A 20,759-nucleotide genomic window follows, 5' to 3' on the forward strand; every position below is an offset into this window, starting at 1 on the left:
CTGTCCCACGAGGGGCTCACGGTCTCAGTCCCCGTTTTACAGACGAGGTCACTGAGGCCCAGAGAAGCGGAGTGAATGGTGGAAAGCCACGCAGCAGACCAGCGGGCGAGCCGGGATTAGAACCCATGACCTCCTGACCTCCAGGCCCAGGGTCTAGTCATTACGCTCACTGACGCCGGCCTTCCGCTCCCGGGTGACGGGGGCGGGGGGGGTGGGCAGGATGCCTCGTCCCCAGCCCCTCCCCGGTCCGGTCAGCAGAAGAAGAAAAGTGAAAGGCCGCCGCCGCCCGGGATGTGGCCTCTCCGGGAAGAAGGGCGCCATTAGGCTAGGAAGTCGGCAAGACGCACGATTTTCCAGCCAGCTAAACCCCTGGGGAATAAAGGATGAACACGGCCGTCAGAGGCCGTTGAGCGGGAAAAAACGGAACGGCGCAAAGCCCCGCCCGCTGCTCCAGGAGCGTGAAGCCAGGTGCCCGCGCCACGGACCCGAACCACCCTCGTTGGCACGACGGGGCTGGCGGGACCCGCTCCGCCCGCGTGTGAGAGCGGTTTCGGCGGGGACCGGGCCTGCCGCCTCTAGTCTCCCGAGCGCTTAGTACAGAGCGCTGCGTGCAGTTGAGCGCTCCCCGGTTCCTGCCGACCGACTGGCTGGAGAAAGAGGGGACCGGCTCACCGCCGTGGGTCCATCTGGACCCACGGGAGGAAAGGACGTGCCCGCTAATTCTGTTGCACTGTGCTCTCCCAAGTGCTTAGGACAGTGCTCTGCACAAGGTAAGCACCCAAGAAATACGACTGATTGATTGGGTCGGTGCGCGGCTTAGAAAGAGCCCGGGTTTGGGAGTCCGCGGTCGTGGGTTCTAATCCCGGCTCCACCACTTGTCAGCCGTGTGACTCTGGGCAAGTCGCTCAGCTTCTCTGTGCCTCAGTTACCTCATCTGGAAAATGGGGATTAAGACTGCGAGCCCCACGTGAGGGATGACCTGTTAACCCTGTACCTATCCCAGTGCTTTGCCCATAGTAAGCGCTTAACAAATGCCATCGTTGTTATTAACAGATACCATCGATGTTATTACTTCCCGAGAGGAAGGGAGGATCTGTGGACAGACCGAGGCTACGGACAGATTCACTCATTCATTCAATCCATCGTATTTACTGAGCATTTACGGTGTACTGAGCACCGTACTGAGCGCCTGGAGAGTACAATTCGGCAAAGATAGAGACGATCCCTACCCAACGAAGGGCCCACGGTCTAAAAGGGGGAGACGGACAACCAAACAAGAAGACAAATACGTCGGGGGCGGAAAAGAATCAGAGTCTTCTCGAGTGAAACAAGGGTGCCGTTTTGTCAGAATTAAAGAGGCAGGAAAATGAGGTGATTTGGAGCCGAGATCGGTGACCCCTTTAGGCCTGAGCCCCCCTTTTCCTCCGCTCCTCCTCCCCTCCCCATCGCCCCGACTCCCTCCCTCTGCTCTACCCCCTTCCCCTCCCCACAGCACTTGTGTATGTTTGTATATATTATTTATTACTCTATTTTATTAATGATGTGTATATATCTAGGCTTCTATTTATCTTGATGGCATTGATGCCCGCCTACTTGTTTTGCTGTCCGTCGCCCCCTTTTAGACTGTGAGCCCGCTGTTGGGCAGGGATTGTCTCTACCTGTTGCCGAATCGAACATTCCAAGCCCTTAGTAATAATAATGTTGGTATTTGTTAAGCGCTTACTACGTGCAGAGCACCGTTCTAAGCGCTGGGGTAGATACAGCGTCATCAGGATGTCCCACGTGAGGCTCACAGTTAATCCCCATTTTCCAGATGAGGTCACTGAGAAGTGAAGTGACTCGCCCACGGTCACACCGCTGACAAGCGGCGGAGCCGGGATTCGAACCCATGAGCTATGACTCCCAAGTCCAGGCTCTTTCCACTGAGCCACGCCGCCTCTCTAGCCACGCCGCTGCTCTGCACACAGGAAGCGCTCAATAAATCCGATTGAATGAATGAATGAAAGCGGATGCGACTGGGGCGGCGGACCGTTTTTCATTCTCGTTCCGGGCTCGGGGGGGGGGAAGAGCGACGACGGCTGGGGAGCCCCTGGGCCGCGGCGTGAAACTGGACGCGCCTCCTCGCTCTTGCTTAAGCAACTGCATTGGGCCTTCCGAAAATCATTCTCTTTCACTCCCTTGATGGGTCGTTTTCAACGATTCTTGCTGGGATTCTACTCAACTCACCTTTATACCGAACCACCTCTTCCAAAGGGGGGTAATACTGTCATGTATTATGCTCCGTGCCGCAAATTCTAAAGCCGTAAAGTCTGCCGAGGTACTTGGTGTTTTAACCCAGCACTTCCATCTGAAAATGATCGGGGAGGGCCGCTGGACGCAGCACTCGAGAAAAATGAGAGCTTTTCAGCTGAAGTGTGTGATTTAAGAACGAGCGGGGTGATCCGCGACATGAGCAGCACAGTGCAATAACAACATAACGATAATGTTGGTGTCTGTTAAGCGCTTACTATGTGCAGAGCACCGTTCTAAGCGCTGGGGGAGATACAGGGTCATCAGCTTGTCCCACGTGAGGCTCACAGTCTTCTTCCCCATTTTACAGATGAGGTCACTGAGACACCGAGAAGTTAAGTGACTTGCCCACAGTCACCCAGCTGACAAGTCATTCGAACCCATGACCTCTGACTCCCAAGCCCGGGCTCTTGCCGCCGAGCTACGCTGCTCTTCCGTAGCGGGTAGAGCCCGGGGCTGGGCGTCAGAAGGTCATGGGTTCTAATCCCGGCTCCGCCACTTGACTGCTGTGTGACGTTAGGCAAGTCACTTAACTTCCCTGGGCGTCAGTGACCCCATCTGGAAAACGGCGATGAAGACCGTGAGCCCTAGGCGGGACAGGAATGACGTCCCACCCAATCTGCTTGGCTCCACCCCAGCGCCTAGTACAGTCCCTGGCACATAGCGAGTGCTTACAGCGTGAAGCGGCGCGGCTTAGTGGAAAGAGCCCGGGCTTGGGAGTCGGAGATCGCGGGTTCGAATCCACCTGTCAGCTGTGTGACTTTGGGCAAGTCACTTAACTTCTTCACGCCTCAGTTACCTCACGTGTAAAATGGGGATTAAGACTGGGAGCCCCACATGGGACAACCTGATCACCTTGTATCTCTCCCAGCGCTTAGAACAGTGCCTGGCACAAAGTAAGCGCTTAACAAATACCATCGTTACTATCGGAGTCAGAGGTCATGGGTTCTAATCCCGGCACCACCTCCTGTCTGCTGTGTGACCTTGGGCAAGTCGCTTCACTTCTCTGTGCCTCAGTTCCCTCATCTGTAAAATGGGGATGAAGACTGTGAGCCCTACGAGGGACAACCTGATGACCCTGTCTCTCCCCCAGCGCTTAGAACGGTGCTCGGCACATAGTAAGCGCTTAACCAATACCAACATCATCATCAACATCAAGTCACTTCACTTCTCTGTGGCTCAGTTCCCTCATCTGTAAAATGGGGGACTAAAAGTGAGCCCCATGTGGGACAGCCTGATTACCCTGTATCTACCCCAGGGCTTAGAACAGTGCTTGGCACATTAGTAAGCACTTAACAAATACCATCATTATTATGATGATTATTACTATTAATATTAACAAATACTAAAATTATTAATATTCTTATCTCGGGTTCCAGATATTCCAGTCGAGCCGGGGAAAATGCAGTTCATCTTACTAAAACCTCATTTAGTAATGACAGTATAATTACGAAGACGACGATGATTACAAACTGTGGTATCTGATGGATGTGGGCTGCACTTTCATTCATTCGATCGGATTTATTGAGCACTTACTGTGTGCAGGGCACCGTATTAAACGTTTGGGAGAGGATAATAAAACTGACACATTCCCTGCCCACAACAAGCTTACAGTCTAGCGTCGGGGTGCCTGGTGGTCACCTCGAAAAACGCCATCCTGCGGAACGGACCCGGATCTTAGAGTAACGAGGCTGACGTTGACGGTGATGGCATTTGTTAATCGCTTACTATGTGTCAAGCACTGTTCTAAGCATTGGGGTAGACAGAAACTAATCAGGTTGGACCCGGTCCCTGTCCCACATGGGGCCCATTCATTCAATCGCAGTGCAATCGTATTGATTGAGCGCTTACTGTACTAAGCGCTCGGAAAGTACAAGATAGCAATAAAGAGAGATGATCCCTGAGCACAACGGGCTCGCAGTCTTAATCCTCGGTTTACAGATGAGATCACTGAGGCCCAGAGAAGTGAAGCGACTCGCCCGAAGTCACACAGCCGATAAGCGGCGGAGCCGGGATCGGGACTCACGACCTGTGACCCCAAAGGCCGTGCTCTTTCCACTAAGCCACGGTCTGTTATATTGCCGTGTGGTACACAGTAAGCACTTAACAGATACCATAATAATAACTATCATTATTACTTTTTGCATCATCCCGTCGCCCCCATTCCCCTCTCAGGGTGGCACCCGGGGAGTTTCCAGTCCCCTACCAGCCTCGACTACGGGAGGGAGAGCCCAGCCCGATCCATTCCCAACTCGGCCAGTGGTCGGCGAGGGGCAGCCCGTCGGCTACAAATCAAAACTCCCCCGTGCCGGGCAGCAGCGGCACGGGAGAGAGTCGAGGGCGGAGACTCAAGTTGACTGCGTGGAAAAAGGCAACGGTCACCCACTTCTGGATTTTTCCCAAGGAAACGCTCCGGATCCACTTCCAGAACATCTGCCGATGGAGATGGGGCCTTCTGGGAGGGATGCGTCCACGTGGTCGGAGCCGACGCGACACAATACGGCAAGACCGCTTACATCTAAAAATCCGAAAGGCCTCGAAACCACTCTCTTCTACGGAACGATAATTAAAACAGAAGACCCTGTCTCTCACTTGTTTAAATAACACCTCTTTCTTAGCGACCCCACCTGTAATTCATTTGGTTTATGAAATAGCATGCGCAGGTAGAAATGTCAGCCCTTTATCAGAATTTCAGGGAAGTGGCTGTCATCAGCAGAAAATCAAATGTGGCCAACTGCGGGGAAAAACAAACGATTCAACAAAATCCAACTTCCGAGGGGTCGCTGTGCGTTCTCCCTTTATTTCGGTGACTTTAGTTTGTTCCAACATTACCGCTTGGACGGCCCGGCGTGAGGAAGAGTGAGAATCCACGCTTTTTGGCTGCGGATAATGATTTAAAATCTGACTCAAGATGATTTTTCCACCTTCCCTTCCTCCTCTTCCCTCGCATACCCTCCGGCTTGCTGTGTGTAGGGGACCGTACTGAGCGTCTGGGAGAGTCCGACATACAACAGAGTAGGCAGGCCCTGTTCCTCGGCACTCTTCGTGTCCGTCACCCTGTCCGCGTCTCACACGCCACCTATTTCTTGCTCGAAGGCTTTTCCCTGCCCTAAGCACTTCGCCTCTTCAATGCCCTTTTGAGATCACAACTCCTCCAGGCGGGCTTCCCTGACTTATCTCTAATCCATCCACTTTCCATTCTGCCGCTCCTATCGCCATTCAGGATTTTCGTGCCATCGAGAAAGCCCTCGTCCTCAATCCTCCCACCTACATCACAGCATTCTTTACCGCTACCTGTTAAGCGCTTACTATGTGCCCGACACCGTACGAAGCGCTGGGGTAGATACGAGATGATCGGGTCGGACCCGGTTCCTGTCCCGCGTCGGGCTCAGAGTCCTAATCCCTGTTTTACAGAAGAGGGGACTGAAGTGCCGAGAAGCAGCACGGTAGGGTAGACGGAGCCCGGGCCAGGGGAGGCCGCGGGTTCTAATCCCGGCTCACCCGCGTGTCGGCTGTGTGACCTGGGGCAAGTCACTTCACTCCTCTGGGCCTCGGTGAACAGTGCCGGCACAGCGCCTTCGCACACAATAAGCGCTTAACAAATACCACAGTTATTCAAATACCACAGTTATTATTACGTGAAGTGACTTGCCCAAGGTCACACGGCAAAGCCGGGATTGGAATCCAGATCCTTCTGATTCCCAGGCCCTCCACTAGGCCACCCTTCCTCCTCACTTCTTCCTCTGGGTAATTTATTTTCTCTCCCCTGCTAGTTTCTAAACTTTCTGAGGCCACGGGTCAGATCTTCTACTTCAGAGGCCGGCGACTTGCCGGCCGTACGATCTCGGACGAGTGACTTGACTTCTCCCTGCCTCGGCTTCCACATCTGTAAAATCCCCCTTAAATTCTGGGTCCCACGGAGGGCAGGGACTGGGTCTGATCTCACTGCATCCTTGAACCGATTCAACTACCACTCCACGCGGATGATCCCCAAATCGCCGTCTCCAGCCCCGATCGCTCTCCTTCTCTGCTGCCTCACAGTTCCTCCGGCCTCCGGGACGGCTGTACCCGGACGACCCGCCGTCGACTCGAATTTCACGTGTAACGGAAGCCCGTGTCTCCCCACCTGCCCTGCCCGTCTCCCCCACCACTGTAGACAACTCTACCATCCTCCCTACCTCACAAGCCGGTAACTCGGGCATTATCCCCGACTCATCTCCCTCGCTTAACCCACATACTCAATCTGTCAGCGAATCCTGTCGGTTTTATCTCCGCTAAAATCCGCCCATTCCTCTCCATATTAATCCAAGCACTCGTCCTATCCGCCTTGATTACCGCCTCAGCCTCCTCGCTGACCTCCCCGCCTCCTGTCCAGTCCGGACTTCACTCTGCCGGCCGGATCGTCTGTCTGCGGAAATGTTCGGTCCACGTTTCCCCGCCCCTCAAGACCCTCCGGCGGTTGCCATCCTCCTCCGCCTCCAACAGAAACTCCTCACCATCGTTTAGACTGTGAGCCCGTCGTTGGGCAGGGATTGTCTCTATCTGTTGCCGAATTGTAATAATAATAATGTTGGCATCTGTTAAGCGCTTACTATGTGCAGAGCACCGTTCTAAGCGCTGGGGGAGATACAGGGAAATCGGGTTGTCCCCCGTGAGGCTCACGGTCTTCATCCCCATTTTACAGATGAGGGAACTGAGGCCCAGACAAGTGAAGTGACTCGCCCACAGTCACCCAGCTGACAAGTGGCAGAGCTGGGATTCGAACCCATGACCTCCGACTCCCAAGCCCAGACTCTTTCCACTGAGCCACGCTGCTTCCCACTGTACATTCCGAACGCTTAGTCCAGTGCTCTGCACATAGTAAGCGCTCAATAAATACGAGCGAATGAATTCATTTAAAGTCATCCATCCCCTCACCCCTCCTACCTCACCTCGCTGCTCTCCTACTGCAGCCAACCGCACGCTTGACTCCTCTTAGCCCCGGCATACTCCCTATGCCCCCACCTCTTCCACCTCGTCCCTGCCCCCTTTCCCTCGTCTTTCCCCAAGTCTGGACAGCGGATAGAGCCCGGGCCCGGGAGTCAGAAGGTCATGGGTTCTAATCTTGGCTCTGTCACACGTCTGCTGTGTGACCCTGGGCAATTCGCTTCATTTCTCGGTTATCTCAACTGGAAAATGGGGGACTGAGACTGTGAGCCCCACCTGGGATAGGGCCTGTATCCAATCTGATTTGCTTTTATAATAATAATGTTGGTATTTGTTAAGCGCTTACTATTCATTCATTCATTCATTCAATAGTATTTACTGAGCGCTTACTATGTGCAGAGCACTGTACTAAGCGCTTGGAATGGACAAATCGGCAACAGACAGAGACAGGCCCTGCCCAACAACGGGCTTACAGTCTAATTGGGGGGATGATAATAATGTTGGTATTTGTTAAGCGCTTACTATGTGCCGAGCACCGTTCTAAGCACTGGGGTAGATACAGGGTAATCGGGCTGTCCCAAGTGAGGCTCACAGTCTTCATCCCCATTTTACAGATGAGGTCACTGAGGCACAGAGAAGTGAAGTGACTCGCCCACAGTCACACAGCTGACGAGTGGCGGGGCCGGGATTTGAACCCATGACCTCTGTCTCCCAAGCCCAAGCTCTTTCCACTGAGCCACGCCGCTTCCCCTTTTATCCACCCCAGCACTTAGTACACAGTTGGCTTTTAACGAACAGCACAGTTAGTAGAATTAATATTATTGCTAGGGAAAACCGGTGGCCCAGAAATGCATCTGGCCGCACAGGAATTTGCCGTTGATGAGTTTGGAAAGCGTCGGGGTACTCGAGATGAATGCTAAGAACTCCTTCATGCCCTTCAGGTGGAGTCCTGAAAAATGGGAATTAAAGTAGAACGCTCTCAGATGTTTGACTAAGCAAAGACTGTTGAAAGAGGGAGGGTTTTTTTTTTTAATCAATCATCCAACCTGAGCTAAATTAACATAAAAGATAATGTCTCGATTCCATTACAAGAGTTCCCCGTGGCTGAGTGGAAAGAGCACTTGACCAAGGTCGCACAGCAGATATGAGGCAGAATCAGGATTAGAACCCACATCTTCTGCCTCCCAGGCCCGTGCGGGACCGGCGAGAACGGGGGACGGCGAGGAGGCGGGCGGCGGAGGAGCGGAGCGTGCGGCGGAAAGAGAGGAGGGAGGAGAGGTAGGAGGGGGCGAGGGGACCGACGGCCTCGAAGCCCAGAGTGAGGAGTTTCTGTTTCGCGTGGAGGTCGACGGGCAACCGCCGGAAGTTTTTAAGGAGGGGAGTGACGGGCCCGGAGCCTTTCTGCGGGAAGATGAGCCGGGCGGCGGAGCGAAGAATAGACCGGAGCGGGGAGAGACGGGAGGAAGGGAGATCTGAGAGCAGGCTGCCACGATAATCCAGTCGGGATATCATGAGAGCTTGTACCAGCACGATAGCTGTTTGGATGGAGAGGAGAGGGCGGATCATGACCTTGTATCTACCCCAGTGCTTAGAACAGTGCTTGGCACATAGGACGCGCTTAACAAATACCATCATCATCGTATATCATGGTTTATTATATGGTGTATATATATATATATGTATAAATGGCTTACCATTACAAATGGTATTCATTCAATAGCATTTATTGAGCGCTTGCTATGTGCACAGCACTGTATTAGGCGCTTGGAATGGACAAATAGGCAACAGATAGAGACAGTCCCTGCCCACTGACGGGCTTACAGTCTAATCGATATACCATTATGGTAATATATGGTGTATATATGATAATGTTGGTATTTGTTAAGCGCTTACCATGTGCAGAGCACCGTTCTAAGCGCTGGGGTAGATACAGGGTCATCGGGTCGTCCCACGTGAGGCTCACGGTTAATCCCCATTTTACAGATGAGGGAACTGAGGCACAGAGAAGTGAAGTGACTCGCCCACGGTCACCCAGCCGACGAGTGGCAGAGCCGGGATTCGAACCCATGACCTCTGACTCCCAAGCCCGGGCTCTTTCCACTGAGCCACGCTGCTCCTCATATACCACTGTACATGGTATAAATGGTATATATGCCATTATACATGATATATATGCTACGCTTACTATTATACATGATATATATGGTATACGTACTGTTATACATGGCATATATGGTGTATATATACACCATTATACATGGCATATATGGTATATATACCATTATACATGGTACACAGGGTATTGCATTTATATGGTACATATTTTATGGTATCTTTTATATATATATTGAAACCAGGACAGGGGCTGTGGGATCCAAGGGGTTCTTGAGCTCTTAAGAAATGCCCTAAGTCAATTCATTACCGATGGAGAAAGTGGAAAGCCTCCATAGAGCTGGGAGTTCTGACAAATCTAATTAACGGCACATCGGGGCATTTAACTTCTCCTTCGCTGTGCGTGCCGATAATGAGCGTGTAATGAGGAAAAGAGGCTTCCGCGGGATTGGGACTTTGCCGCCGGGTTACCGGGTCCCGCCGTGTTCTCCACCATTTGCCACGTTCCAGTCTTGGACGCAAGGCACTTGCGGAGACGAAGGCGAGGACGGGGCGTCGGGAGCGTCCGCTCTTTAAAAAATGGGGAGCGAAACGAGCGAGCGTCCAAGACGGGAGCGGACGGGCGGCGGTCGCTGGAGGACAAGGCTCGCCGGGAGGGAAGCGTCTGGCGGAACCGTGTCCGACCCCATTTTCGTGGATCCACCCCAGGGCTCGGTACGGTGCCTGGCACGTAGTAGGCGCTTAACGAATACCATCGTTATTATTATTATTGGTAGGGAGGAATGAAAGGAAGGCGGGTCCACTTGGTTGAGAACTTGGTTTGCGCGTGCGTACACGCACACGTACACGGTGCTGGAGCGAAACCTCAAAGAGCCACACCAGGCAGAAAAAGCAAGTTTGCTGCATTCATTTATTCAATCGTATTAATTCATTCATTCAACCGTATTTATCAAGCGCTTACTGTGTGCAGAGCACTGTACTAAGCGCTTGGAATGTACAATTCAGCAACAGATAGAGACAATCCCTGCCCAGCAACAGGCTCACAGGGATTAAGGGAAAAGGGATTATTAAGACTGATCCATCGACCGTATTTTTCGAACGCTTACTACGTGCAGAGCACCGGTCGAGGCGCTTGGCAGAGTACGACACAACAAGGTAACACGCTCCCCGCTCACAACGGGCTGATCGGATCGGACACAAAGCTGTGGCTTTGGAGGGCAGAAGAGTCCAGGACGAGGGCCGGCACATTAACACTGTGAGCCCGCTGTGGGTCGGAGACTGTGTCCAACCCAATTATCTTGTGTCCGCTCCAGAGCTCAGTACAGTGCCTGGCACATAGTAAGCGCTGAACAAACGCCATCTTTATTATCGCAACGAAGGGATCGCTTCACACGAGGAAGTATAGATTTCAGGGGCTAGCCACCCTTCCGTCCTCCTAATTACGGTCAATCGCCTTAGCCACTGCATTGAATCGAGAGCAATTCATTATGCATTTCAAAGTTATATGATATTAATACCAATAAAAAATAACGATGGTATTTGTTAAGCGCTTTCTAGGTGCCAAGCGCTGCTCTAAGTGCCGGGGTAGATACGAGGTCATCACGTTGTCCCACGCGGGGCTCGCGGTCTTAATCCCCATTTTACAGATGCGGTACCTGGGCAGTTAAGTGACTTGCCCAAGTCACCCAGCTGACAAGCGGCGGAGCCGGGATTAGAACTCACAACCTCTGACTCTCAAGCCTGGGCTCTTTCCACTGAGCCATGCGGCTTCTCTGTCACTTGTTTTTTTTATTCATTCAATAGTATTTATTGAGCGCTTACTGGGTGCAGAGCACTGTACTAAGCGCTTGGACAGTACAATTCGGCAACAGATAGAGACAATCCCTACCCAACAATGAACTCACAGTCTAGAGGGGGGGAGACAGCCAACAAAACAAGATTTTTCTCCCCCCCACTATAGCTGTAACCGACCTCAGTGGAAGGAAAACTAGAGAGGACCAAACTGAACCTTTACAGTAAAAAACTGGCTATCAAAATCGTAGTTTTTAGGGTTTTTCTGGAATTTAAGTGCTTACTGTGTGCCAGGCATTGTAGTAAGCGCCGGGGTAGATAAAAGTGAAACAGGCTGGACTCAGTCCCCGTCCTACAGGGCTGGTTGACGGGCTAAATGGGATGTTTGATTTAACACAATAATTCCTCCCCTATCTCATTCATTCATTCATTCGATCGTATTTATTGAGCGCTTACTGGGTGCAAAGCACTGTAGTAAGCACTTGGGGAGAGTGGGGTATAACCATTCTAGTCCCACCTTCTCTCCTAACCCACCCCCGCCTGCCCTCCCCGACAAAATCTGTTAAACCGGGACCTAAAACCGTCCAAACCGTCCTCTCGGAAGCCGGAATCCATTTCTTTTAATGCCGCTGTTTCCATGATGATCCCCCACTTTACTGAAACTTCCACAATTGCCGATCCAGCGCTACAGAAAGCAGGCACGCTGTGGAAACGACTGTGTTGCCACGGTTTCCGTGAGGAAGCAATGTGCCGAAATAGTAACTTCCTCAGAACCTCAGCGTTTCACGACGGTTTAACCCGCCCCGTTCTCCGCGGCGCCGGATACGCCAAGCAAGTGGAATGGAGCCGACGAGTCGTGCGGATCATAGATGCGTTCCCTGACCGACCCCTGGCCCGCTTCCAGGTCGAATGTCCCTCTCCCGGGGAGGGAAGTGAGGCCCAGAGGGGTCGGAAGCCTCGGCCCGGGTGGCCCAGCCGAGACGAGACCGGATGGGACGACGGCGTGGGGGTCGGCCGGGCTCTTTCCGCCCGGCCGCACCGGCTCCCGACGCTCCGGCGAGACCAAAGGAGAAGTAATTCCGTGTCCCGCTTTTCCCGTTCCTGTTCCGGAGGAGCGGGCCTCAAAGTTTCCCGTGACAGAGGCGAACGGACTGCAGCCGCAGCCCCCGGACCTCAGGAGATCGGAGACGGACACCGATGGGCACAGAGATGAAGAGAGATGCACAGGCAGGCAGGGAGAGACGGACGAGGCCACAGATGAGAGAGACGACGAGGTCGTGCGAAAGAGACAGAAACAGGGACGGGGAGAGAGACACATGGGGAGAGAGATGACGGAGAGAGACGGACGGGGGAGAGAGACGGATGGGAAGAGAGACAGATGGAGAAAGAGACAGGGTGGGGGAGAAAGAAAGATGGGGAGAGAGATAGAGAAGAACAGACAAGGGGAGAGGGACAGATGGGGACAGAGACAAACGGGGAGAGAGACAGATGGGGAGAGAGAGAGACAGGGAGAGATGGAGAGACGGACAGGGAGACAGACGGGAAGAGAGACAGGAGGAGAGAGACAGACAGGGAGGGAGACAGGCAGACAGATGGGGAGACAGATAAGACAGGGAGACGGGAGAGAGGCAGAGAGAGGGGAGAGAGACAGACAGGGAGAGAGACAGGAAGACAGACGGGGACCCAGACAGATGGGGAGACAGGTAAGATAAGGACACAGAAGAGAGATAAAGACGGGGAGTGACGGGTGGAGAGACGGACAGATGGGGAGAGAGACAGATGGGGGAGAGATGGATGAGGGAGAGACAGACAAGGGGAGAGAGACAGGGGAGAGAGACAGGCAGAGAGACAGAAGGGGAGAGAGACAGAGACAAAGATATAGAGACAGAGAGACGTGTAGGTAGGCAGGTGGGCCGGCCAAGCCCGGGCCGCCGGCCGCTACCGGCCGGCCGGCCCCAGAGGAGGCTGCGGCGAGCCGTGACCCGGACCCGCGCCCGCGTCGACGGAGAGGCCGTGACGGCGTCGCGGCCCGGGACACGCCCGCGCCGAGAGGGCGGGCGAGATGCCCGTTTCGCCGGCGACACTGCCCCGGCCCGCCGAGACTGGCACTTGGGGGACGGGGCGGCATTTTAATCGGCACGCTGGCCGGCCGCTTTCCGTTGACAGGAACAGAGGGCATCCAAAAACAATTCACTTCCACCCGGCGGCTAACCCGCCTGACTCCCGGGCCCGTGTTCTAGCCACCGGCCCACGCTGCTTCTCCTATGTACTTACCGACTGTCTCTGTTGCCGCACTGTACTTTCCAAGCGCTTGGTACAGTGCTCTGCACACGGTAAGCGCCCGGTAAATATGAGCGAATGGATGACCCCCACCTTCCTGCCAAAGCGGTCTTGGGAGGGCCCAACGACTCCACTTAGACGGGCGGATTTTGGACGCATAACCAGGAGGACTGATTCTCTGCGCCCACTAACGCTGGGAAAAGTCCGGGGAAAACGTGGAAGCGGCAGAGCGGCAGCTAGGTGGACAGGGACCGTCACGACGATAACGGAAAAACCGTCAGAAAGGTTGCGGGTCACGGCAGAGGACGGGACGTCCCGGAGAGAGTGTAACCGTGGAGTTGCTATAAATCGGAAACAACTTGACGGCGCTTAATAATGATAATAATGATGATGATGATGATAATAACAACGATAATGATACTAATTCCCGCACAGGCCTCGACTTCCACAGTTCTTTCCACACATTCCAATAGGTGGCGCCTATTTCAAGGACAAACTCACTGGAGGCATGGGATCCCTTCCCTGCGGAGCGGATCCCCGAAGACCCCGAGGTGGGAGATTCGTTTCCTTATTATCCACTATTTCCAAACGATCGATTGGATTTACTGAGGGTTTACCGTGCGCGGAGCCCTCGTGACGACGTCGGCTTGTCTTTGTCCGTCCGTCTCCCCCGATTAGACCGTGAGCCCGTCACCGGGCAGGGACGGTCTCTATCTGTTGCGTATTGTACATTCCAAGCGTTTAAGTACAGCGCTCTGCACACAGTAAGCGCTCCATAAACACTACTGAATGAAGGAATGAATGAATTCGCCATGGAGTCGGTAGACGGGTCCCCGCTCCCAGGTTTAAATTTCACTCCCCACGATCCATTTGCCTTCGGATATTTCGGTTTCCATTCGGGGCCTATTTCTAAGATGGGCAAACCTGAGTCAAAAACTTATTTCGAGGTAACCGAGGCCCAGAGAAGTGACTTGCCCAAAGTCACACAGCTGCCAAGCGGAGGAGCCGGGATTAGAACCCACGACCTCGGACTCCCCAGCCCGGGCCCTTTCCACTGAGCCGCGCTGTTAGCGCTTACTATGTGCCCAACACCGTAACTGAGAGCTGGGGTGGTTTCAAGATCATCAGAACCCACGTGGGGCTCACGGTCCAAGTAGGAAGGGGAACAGTTATCAAATCCCATTTTGCAAACGAGGTCGCTGAGAAATGAAGTGAGTTGCCCAAGGTCACACAGAGGACGAGCGGCGGAGCAGGATTTAGAATCCGGGTCCAAAAGAGATATCTTTATATTCTGCATATTAACTGTATGTATATATACTTATATAGAGAGATAGAAGTATATATCTGTATATTAGAGAAGCAGCGTGGCTCAGTGGAAAGAGCCCGGGCTTGGGAGTCAGAGGTCGTGGGTTCTAATCCCGGCTCGGCCACTTAGCAGCTGGGTGACTTTGGGCAAGTCACTTCACTCCTCCGCGCCCCGGGGGATTAAGACCGTGAGCCCTACGTGGGACACCCTCATCACCTTGTATTCATTCAATAGTATTCACTGAGCGCTCACTACGTGCAGAGCACCGTACCGAGCGCTCGGAACGGACGAGTCGGCAACGGACAGAGCCGGTCCCCGCCCTCCGACGGGCTCACGGTCCGATCGGGGGAGACGGACGGACGGGGACGGTGGCGAGAGATAGAGTCGAGGGGAAGGACGTCTCGTAAGAACGATGGCGACTAAACAGAACCAATTGTATCTGCCCCAGCGTTTAGAACAGTGCTTAACAAATACCATAATTATCATTATTATTACGTATACACCTGTATATATATATATATATATCCTTGAGTCAGTTATTTACTTATTTACTTGCTTATTTATATTAATGTCTGCCTCCCCCTCTAGACTGTGAGCTCAGTGTGGGCCGGCAATGTGTCTGACGTTCTACCGCACACTCCCAAGCGCTTAGGACAAAGCTTTCTACCCAGTAAGCGCGCGATAAAAATGATCATTAATAATGATAATACTAATACTAAGGTCCTCTGACTCCCAAACCCGGGCTCTTCCCACTTGGCCGCTGCTTCTCAAGCGAAGCAGCGTGGCTCAGTGGAAAGAGCCCGGGCTTTGGAGTCAGGGGTCTTGAGTTCGAATCCCAGCTCTGCCACTTGTCTGCTGTGTGACCTCGGGCAAGTCACGTCACTTCTCTGTGCCTCAGTTACCTCATCTGTAAAATGGGGATGAAGACTGTGAGCCCCACGTGGGACAACCCGATTCCCCTGTGTCTACCCCAGCGCTTAGAACGGTGCTCGGCACGCAGCAAGCGCTTAACAGATACCAACATTGTTATTATTATTATTACCTAATTCCACCTCCCCCCAGTCACATACACGCCCTCACACCGGCAAGCGAAACTCCGACTGACGACGCCTTCGGCTAGCGCCGCCTTTTAACAGAGGAGGGTGGGAGCGGAAGCCTTTGGGGGCAGATAGGACGTAGATGTTCTATTGTCTTAATAAAAGTGAGTAATGTTAATATTAATAATTTAATCATGTTTATCATCCATTTATTAAATCTAAATGGAAATGAAAGTCGATACTCCGCGTCAACAGATGTCCTTGAAGACGCTGTGGACGACAGAGACGTCGGCGTAGAGTGACGGACCACAACGTGGAATACGACGGAGAAGCGACGTGGCTTAGGGGAAAAGAGCCGGGGCTTGGGAGTCGGAGGACACGGGTTCTAATCCCGGCTCCGCCACGTGTCTGCTGGATGACCTGCCACTTCTCTGAGCCTCAGTTACCTCCTCTGTAACGTGGGGATGAAGACTGGGAGCCCCACGTGGGACAACCTCCTTACCTTGTATCTACCCCAGCGCTCAGGACAGCGCTTGGCACATGGTAAGCGCTTAACAAACACCATAATCATAACACAAACCATCCTACGGCCCCAACGGGTCACTGCAGCCTCCTCCGGCCAACCGAGCCTCGTAGCAACCACCTAGACGCTTCACATCTCCGTGCCTCGGTTCCCTCGTCTGCAGCATGGGGATGGAGACCGTGGGCCCCACGTGGAGCCGGGACCGCGCCCAACCCCATTTGCTTACATCCGCCCAGCGCTCAGTACAGTGCCTGGCACGTAGTAAGCTCCGAACAAACACTACGATTAGTATGATTCACTTTTTCCAAACATCTTCATTTCCAAGATTTCCCAGTTGTCGAAATGGGCTCTCCCGGCGATTAGCCTGGTGGTTAGCGTCGAAGCAACCACCTAGGCTTGATGTTCATTCATTCCTGCGTACCTACTGAGCGCTCACCGTGCGCAGAGCACTGTACTAAGCGCTCGGGAGAGCCACTTCTCTGTGAACTATCCAACCCTCTGTGAATTATCCAACGATAAACAGTCGCGTCCCCCGCCCGCGCCGAGCTCACGGTCTCGATCCGTCTCCGGGAGCCCCGGAAGAAATCACCTCACCGAGGAATCCACTTGAACGTCGCCCGGGAGCGATCGAGGCTTCTTCAGATGGAGACCCCCTCGGCCGACAGAGAAAAAGGCGGGCGAGAGCCGCGCGCGCCTCGAAGGCGGACGGTCCCCCGCGGAAGCATCGGGGCCCGCGGGGAAAGAGAGGAGAGCGCTCACCTTCTGTTGACCGGCTTCTCATCCTTCTCGTAGGGCCGCACGAACCACTTTCCGATCCGGACGAAGTTCTTGTCCATCAGGCACCTACGCGACATTCAAGGGTCAGTTGGGCGCTGGGGCAGTTGAGGCGGTCAAACGAATCATTCCTTAAGGGCACGGGGTCCGTCGGCTCCCGGCGCGCTCCGTGCGGGCGGGGAGAGTGGTGGCCAACTCGGCCGGGGGCAGGATCCCCCCCCCCCCCCCCCCCGGGAACTGGGCCCGCGCGGGAAGCTCGTCGTGGGCAGGGAATGTTTCTCTCCCCACACAATACAGAGTCCTACTGCATTTGTATTGAGAAGCCACTTTAATGGCTTACAGCCCGGGCCTGGGAGTCGGAAGGTCACGGGTTCTAATGCCGGCTCCGCCGCGTGGCTCAGTGGAAAGAGCCCGGGCTTGGGAGTCAGGGGTCATGGGTTCGAATCCCGGCTCCGCTACTTGTCAGCTGTGTGACCGTGGGCGAGTCGCTTCACTTCTCTGTGCCTCATTTACCTCATCTGGACAATGGGGATTGACTGTGAGCCTCACGATTCCCCTGTATCTCCCCCAGCGCTTAGAACAGTGCCCTGCACATAGTAAGCGCTTAACGAATACCGACATTATTATTATTATTATATGTCCGCTCGGTGACTTTGGGCAAGTCACTTCACTTCTCTGGTCCTCAGTTCCCTCATCTGGAAAATGGGGATGAAGACTGTGAGCCCCACGTGGGACCACCTGATCGCCCGGTATCTATCCCAGCGCTTAGAACAGTGCTCTGCACAGAGTAAGCGCTTAACAAATACCACCATTATCACTTCACTTCTCTGGGCCTCAGTTCCCTCATCTGGAAAATGGGGATCGAGATCGGGAGCCCCACGTGGGACGGGGACTGTGCCCTATCTGACTGCCTTGTATCTACCCCAGTGCTTACAACGGTGCTTGGCACCTAGTAAGCAGTTGGCGAAAAGCAGACATCTCGTTTGTATCAAGTGGGACAGGTCCATCATTGGGGCCAGGGAGGATGGCCTAGTGGATGGAGCACAGGCCTTCGAGTCAGAAGGTCTCGGGTTCTAATCAGGCTCCCCCACGTGTCTGCTGTGTGCCCCTGGGCAGGTCGCCTCACATCTCCGTGCCTCGGTTCCCTCATCTATAGAATGGGAGACTGTGAGCCCCACATGGGCAAGCCCCACCGTGGCCGACCCGATTTGCTTATATCCACCCAGCGCTCAGTACAGTGCTTGGCGCACAGTAAGCGCCTAACAGATACTACAATCGTTATTATTAAGTTTTTCCGAGTATCTTGATTTCCAAGATTTCCCAGCTGTCGAAATGGGCTCTCCCGGTGATTAGCCAGTTTGGGCGGAATTGCCTCGTTCCTTCCCGGCACGTTCGATGTCTACTCGTTCTGTTTTGCTGTCCGCCTCCCCCTTTTGGACCGTGAGCCCGTCGTTGGGCGGGGATCGTCTCTATCCGTTGCCCAACTGTCCATTCCAAGCGCTCAGTACAGCGCTCTACACGCAGAAAGCGCTCAATAAATACGACTGACTGAATGAATGAATATCTGCAGCTGGAAGCCTTGGGGAAGGGCAGCACCGGGGGGGGGGGGGGGGGGGGGGGGGGGAATACAACACCCAAGCCCCGTTGTAAGCACTGGAGTAATAACGACGAGGGGGTTTCTTAAGCGCTGACTACGTGTCGAGCGCTGCGCTAAGAGCTGAGGCAGTTACAATAGCAACTGCGGGATCTGCGACGGGCTATTATTAGTGCAGGGGTAAAAATAATGGCAGGATTTCTTAAGCGCTGGGGCAAACATCATCACTGTGGAATCTGTCGAGGGCTTACTAGGTGCCAGGCATTGTTATAAGCACTAGGGTAGCAGTAATGAGAATGATGACAATTGTGATATTTGATTAGCGCTCACCATCCCCTTCTCTGGGAAACATCATCATCATCATAATAATGTTGGTATTTGTTAAGCGCTTACCATAAGAATGTTGGGATTCGTCAAGCGCTTACTACGTGCCGAGCACCGTTCTAAGCGCTGGGGTAGACACAGGGGAATCGGGTCGTCCCACGTGGGGCTCACGGTCTTCATCCCCATTTTACAGATGAGGGAACCGAGGCACCGAGAAGTGAAGTGACTCGCCCAAAGTCACACAGCTGACAAGTGGCCGAGCCGGGATTCGAACCCTTGACCTCTGACTCCGAAGCCCGTGCTCTTTCCACTGAGCCACGGAGCACCGTTCTAAGAGGTGCGGTAGATACGGAGTAATCAGCCTGTTCCACGTGAGGCTCGCGGTCTTCATCCCCATTTTTCAGATGAGGTCACCGAGGCCCAGAGAAGTGCAGTGACTCACCCACAGTCACACAGCTGTTTTTACGAGATGTTCTTCCCCTCGATTCTATTTATCGCCATCGTTCTCGTCCGTCCGTCTCCCCCGATCAGACCGTGAGCCCGTCAAACGGCAGGGACCGTCTCTATCTGTTGCCGACCTGTTCATCCCAAGCGCTTAGTACAGTGCTCTGCACATAGTAAGCGCTCAATAAATACTATTGAATGAATGAATGAATGAATGAAGTGGCAGCGCCGGCATTCGAACCCATAACCTCTGACTCCCAAGCCCGGGCTCTTTCCACTGAGCCACGCTGCTGGCTCAACGAAACTGTCCTCTCATCCGTCCGTCCATTCAAGAGTATTTACTGAGCGCTTACTGTGTGCAGAGCACCGTACCAAGCGCTTGGAAAGTACAATCCCTGGTTCTCCTCCTACCTCTCCGGCCGTCGGCTCTCGGTCTCCTCGGCGGGCTCCTCCTCCTCCGCCTCCCGCCCCCCTCGCCGCGGGGGTCCCCCGAGGTTCGGTTCCGGGTCCCCTTCCCTTCTCCGTCTCCCCCCGCTCCCTCGGAGGACTCCTCCGCTCCCGCGGCTTGGACTCCCACCTCCGGGGGGACGATTCCCAAATCTCCGTCTCCGGCCCCGACCTCTCTCCCTCTCCGCGCTCTCGCCTCTCCTCGCTCTCGCCTCTCCTCCTGCCTGCAAGACGTCTCATTTGGCCGTCCTGCCTCTGGCCTCCAACGCCCTCCCTCCTCACAGTTTCTCTCCCGGCTTTCAAAGCCTTATTGAAGGCACATTTCTTCCCTACTGAGAGCTCACCTCCTCCGAGAGGCCTTCCCGGACTGAGCTTCCCCTTTTCCCTCTGCTCCCTCTCTGCCCCCCCTTCACCTCCCCTCAGCTAAGCCCCCCTCTCCCCCCGCCTTCCCTCCGCTCCTCCCCCTCTCCCTTCCCCTCCCCTCGGCACTCTGCTCGTCCGCTCATTTGTATATATTTTTTATTACCCTATTTATTTTGTTTATGAGATGTCCATCCCCTAGATTCTATTTATCGCTGTCGTTTCTGTCCGTCCGTCTCCCCCGATTAATAATAATAATAATAATAATAATGTTGGTATCTGTTAAGCGCTTACTAGGTGCCGAGCACCGTTCTAAGCGCTGGGGTAGACACAGGGGAAATCAGGATGTCCCACGTGGGGCTCACGCTCTTAATCCCCATTTTACAGATGAGGGAACTGAGGCCCAGAGAAGTGAAGTGACTTGCCCACAGTCACACGGCTGACAAGTGGCAGAGCTGGCATTCGAACTCATGACCTCTGACCCCAAAGCCCGGACTCTTTCCACTGAGCCACGGAGCCCGTCGATGGGCAGGAATCGTCTCTATCTGTGGC

General features: G+C 53.9%; 1 protein-coding gene across 1 annotated transcript in view; it reads right to left on the reverse strand.

Moving 5' to 3' along the window:
• The window catches only part of MED13L (mediator complex subunit 13L), a 304,408-nt gene that overhangs the window by 111,035 nt on the left and 172,614 nt on the right, over positions 1-20,759 (reverse strand). Inside the window, exon 4 of the mRNA XM_029051175.2 lies at positions 17,024-17,107. Coding sequence (XP_028907008.1) covers positions 17,024-17,107 — 84 coding nt within the window. The remainder of the gene's footprint in view (positions 1-17,023; positions 17,108-20,759) is intronic.

This window comes from Ornithorhynchus anatinus, chromosome 2, assembly GCF_004115215.2.
Source record: "Ornithorhynchus anatinus isolate Pmale09 chromosome 2, mOrnAna1.pri.v4, whole genome shotgun sequence".
In the NCBI taxonomy this organism is placed as follows: domain Eukaryota; kingdom Metazoa; phylum Chordata; class Mammalia; order Monotremata; family Ornithorhynchidae; genus Ornithorhynchus; species Ornithorhynchus anatinus.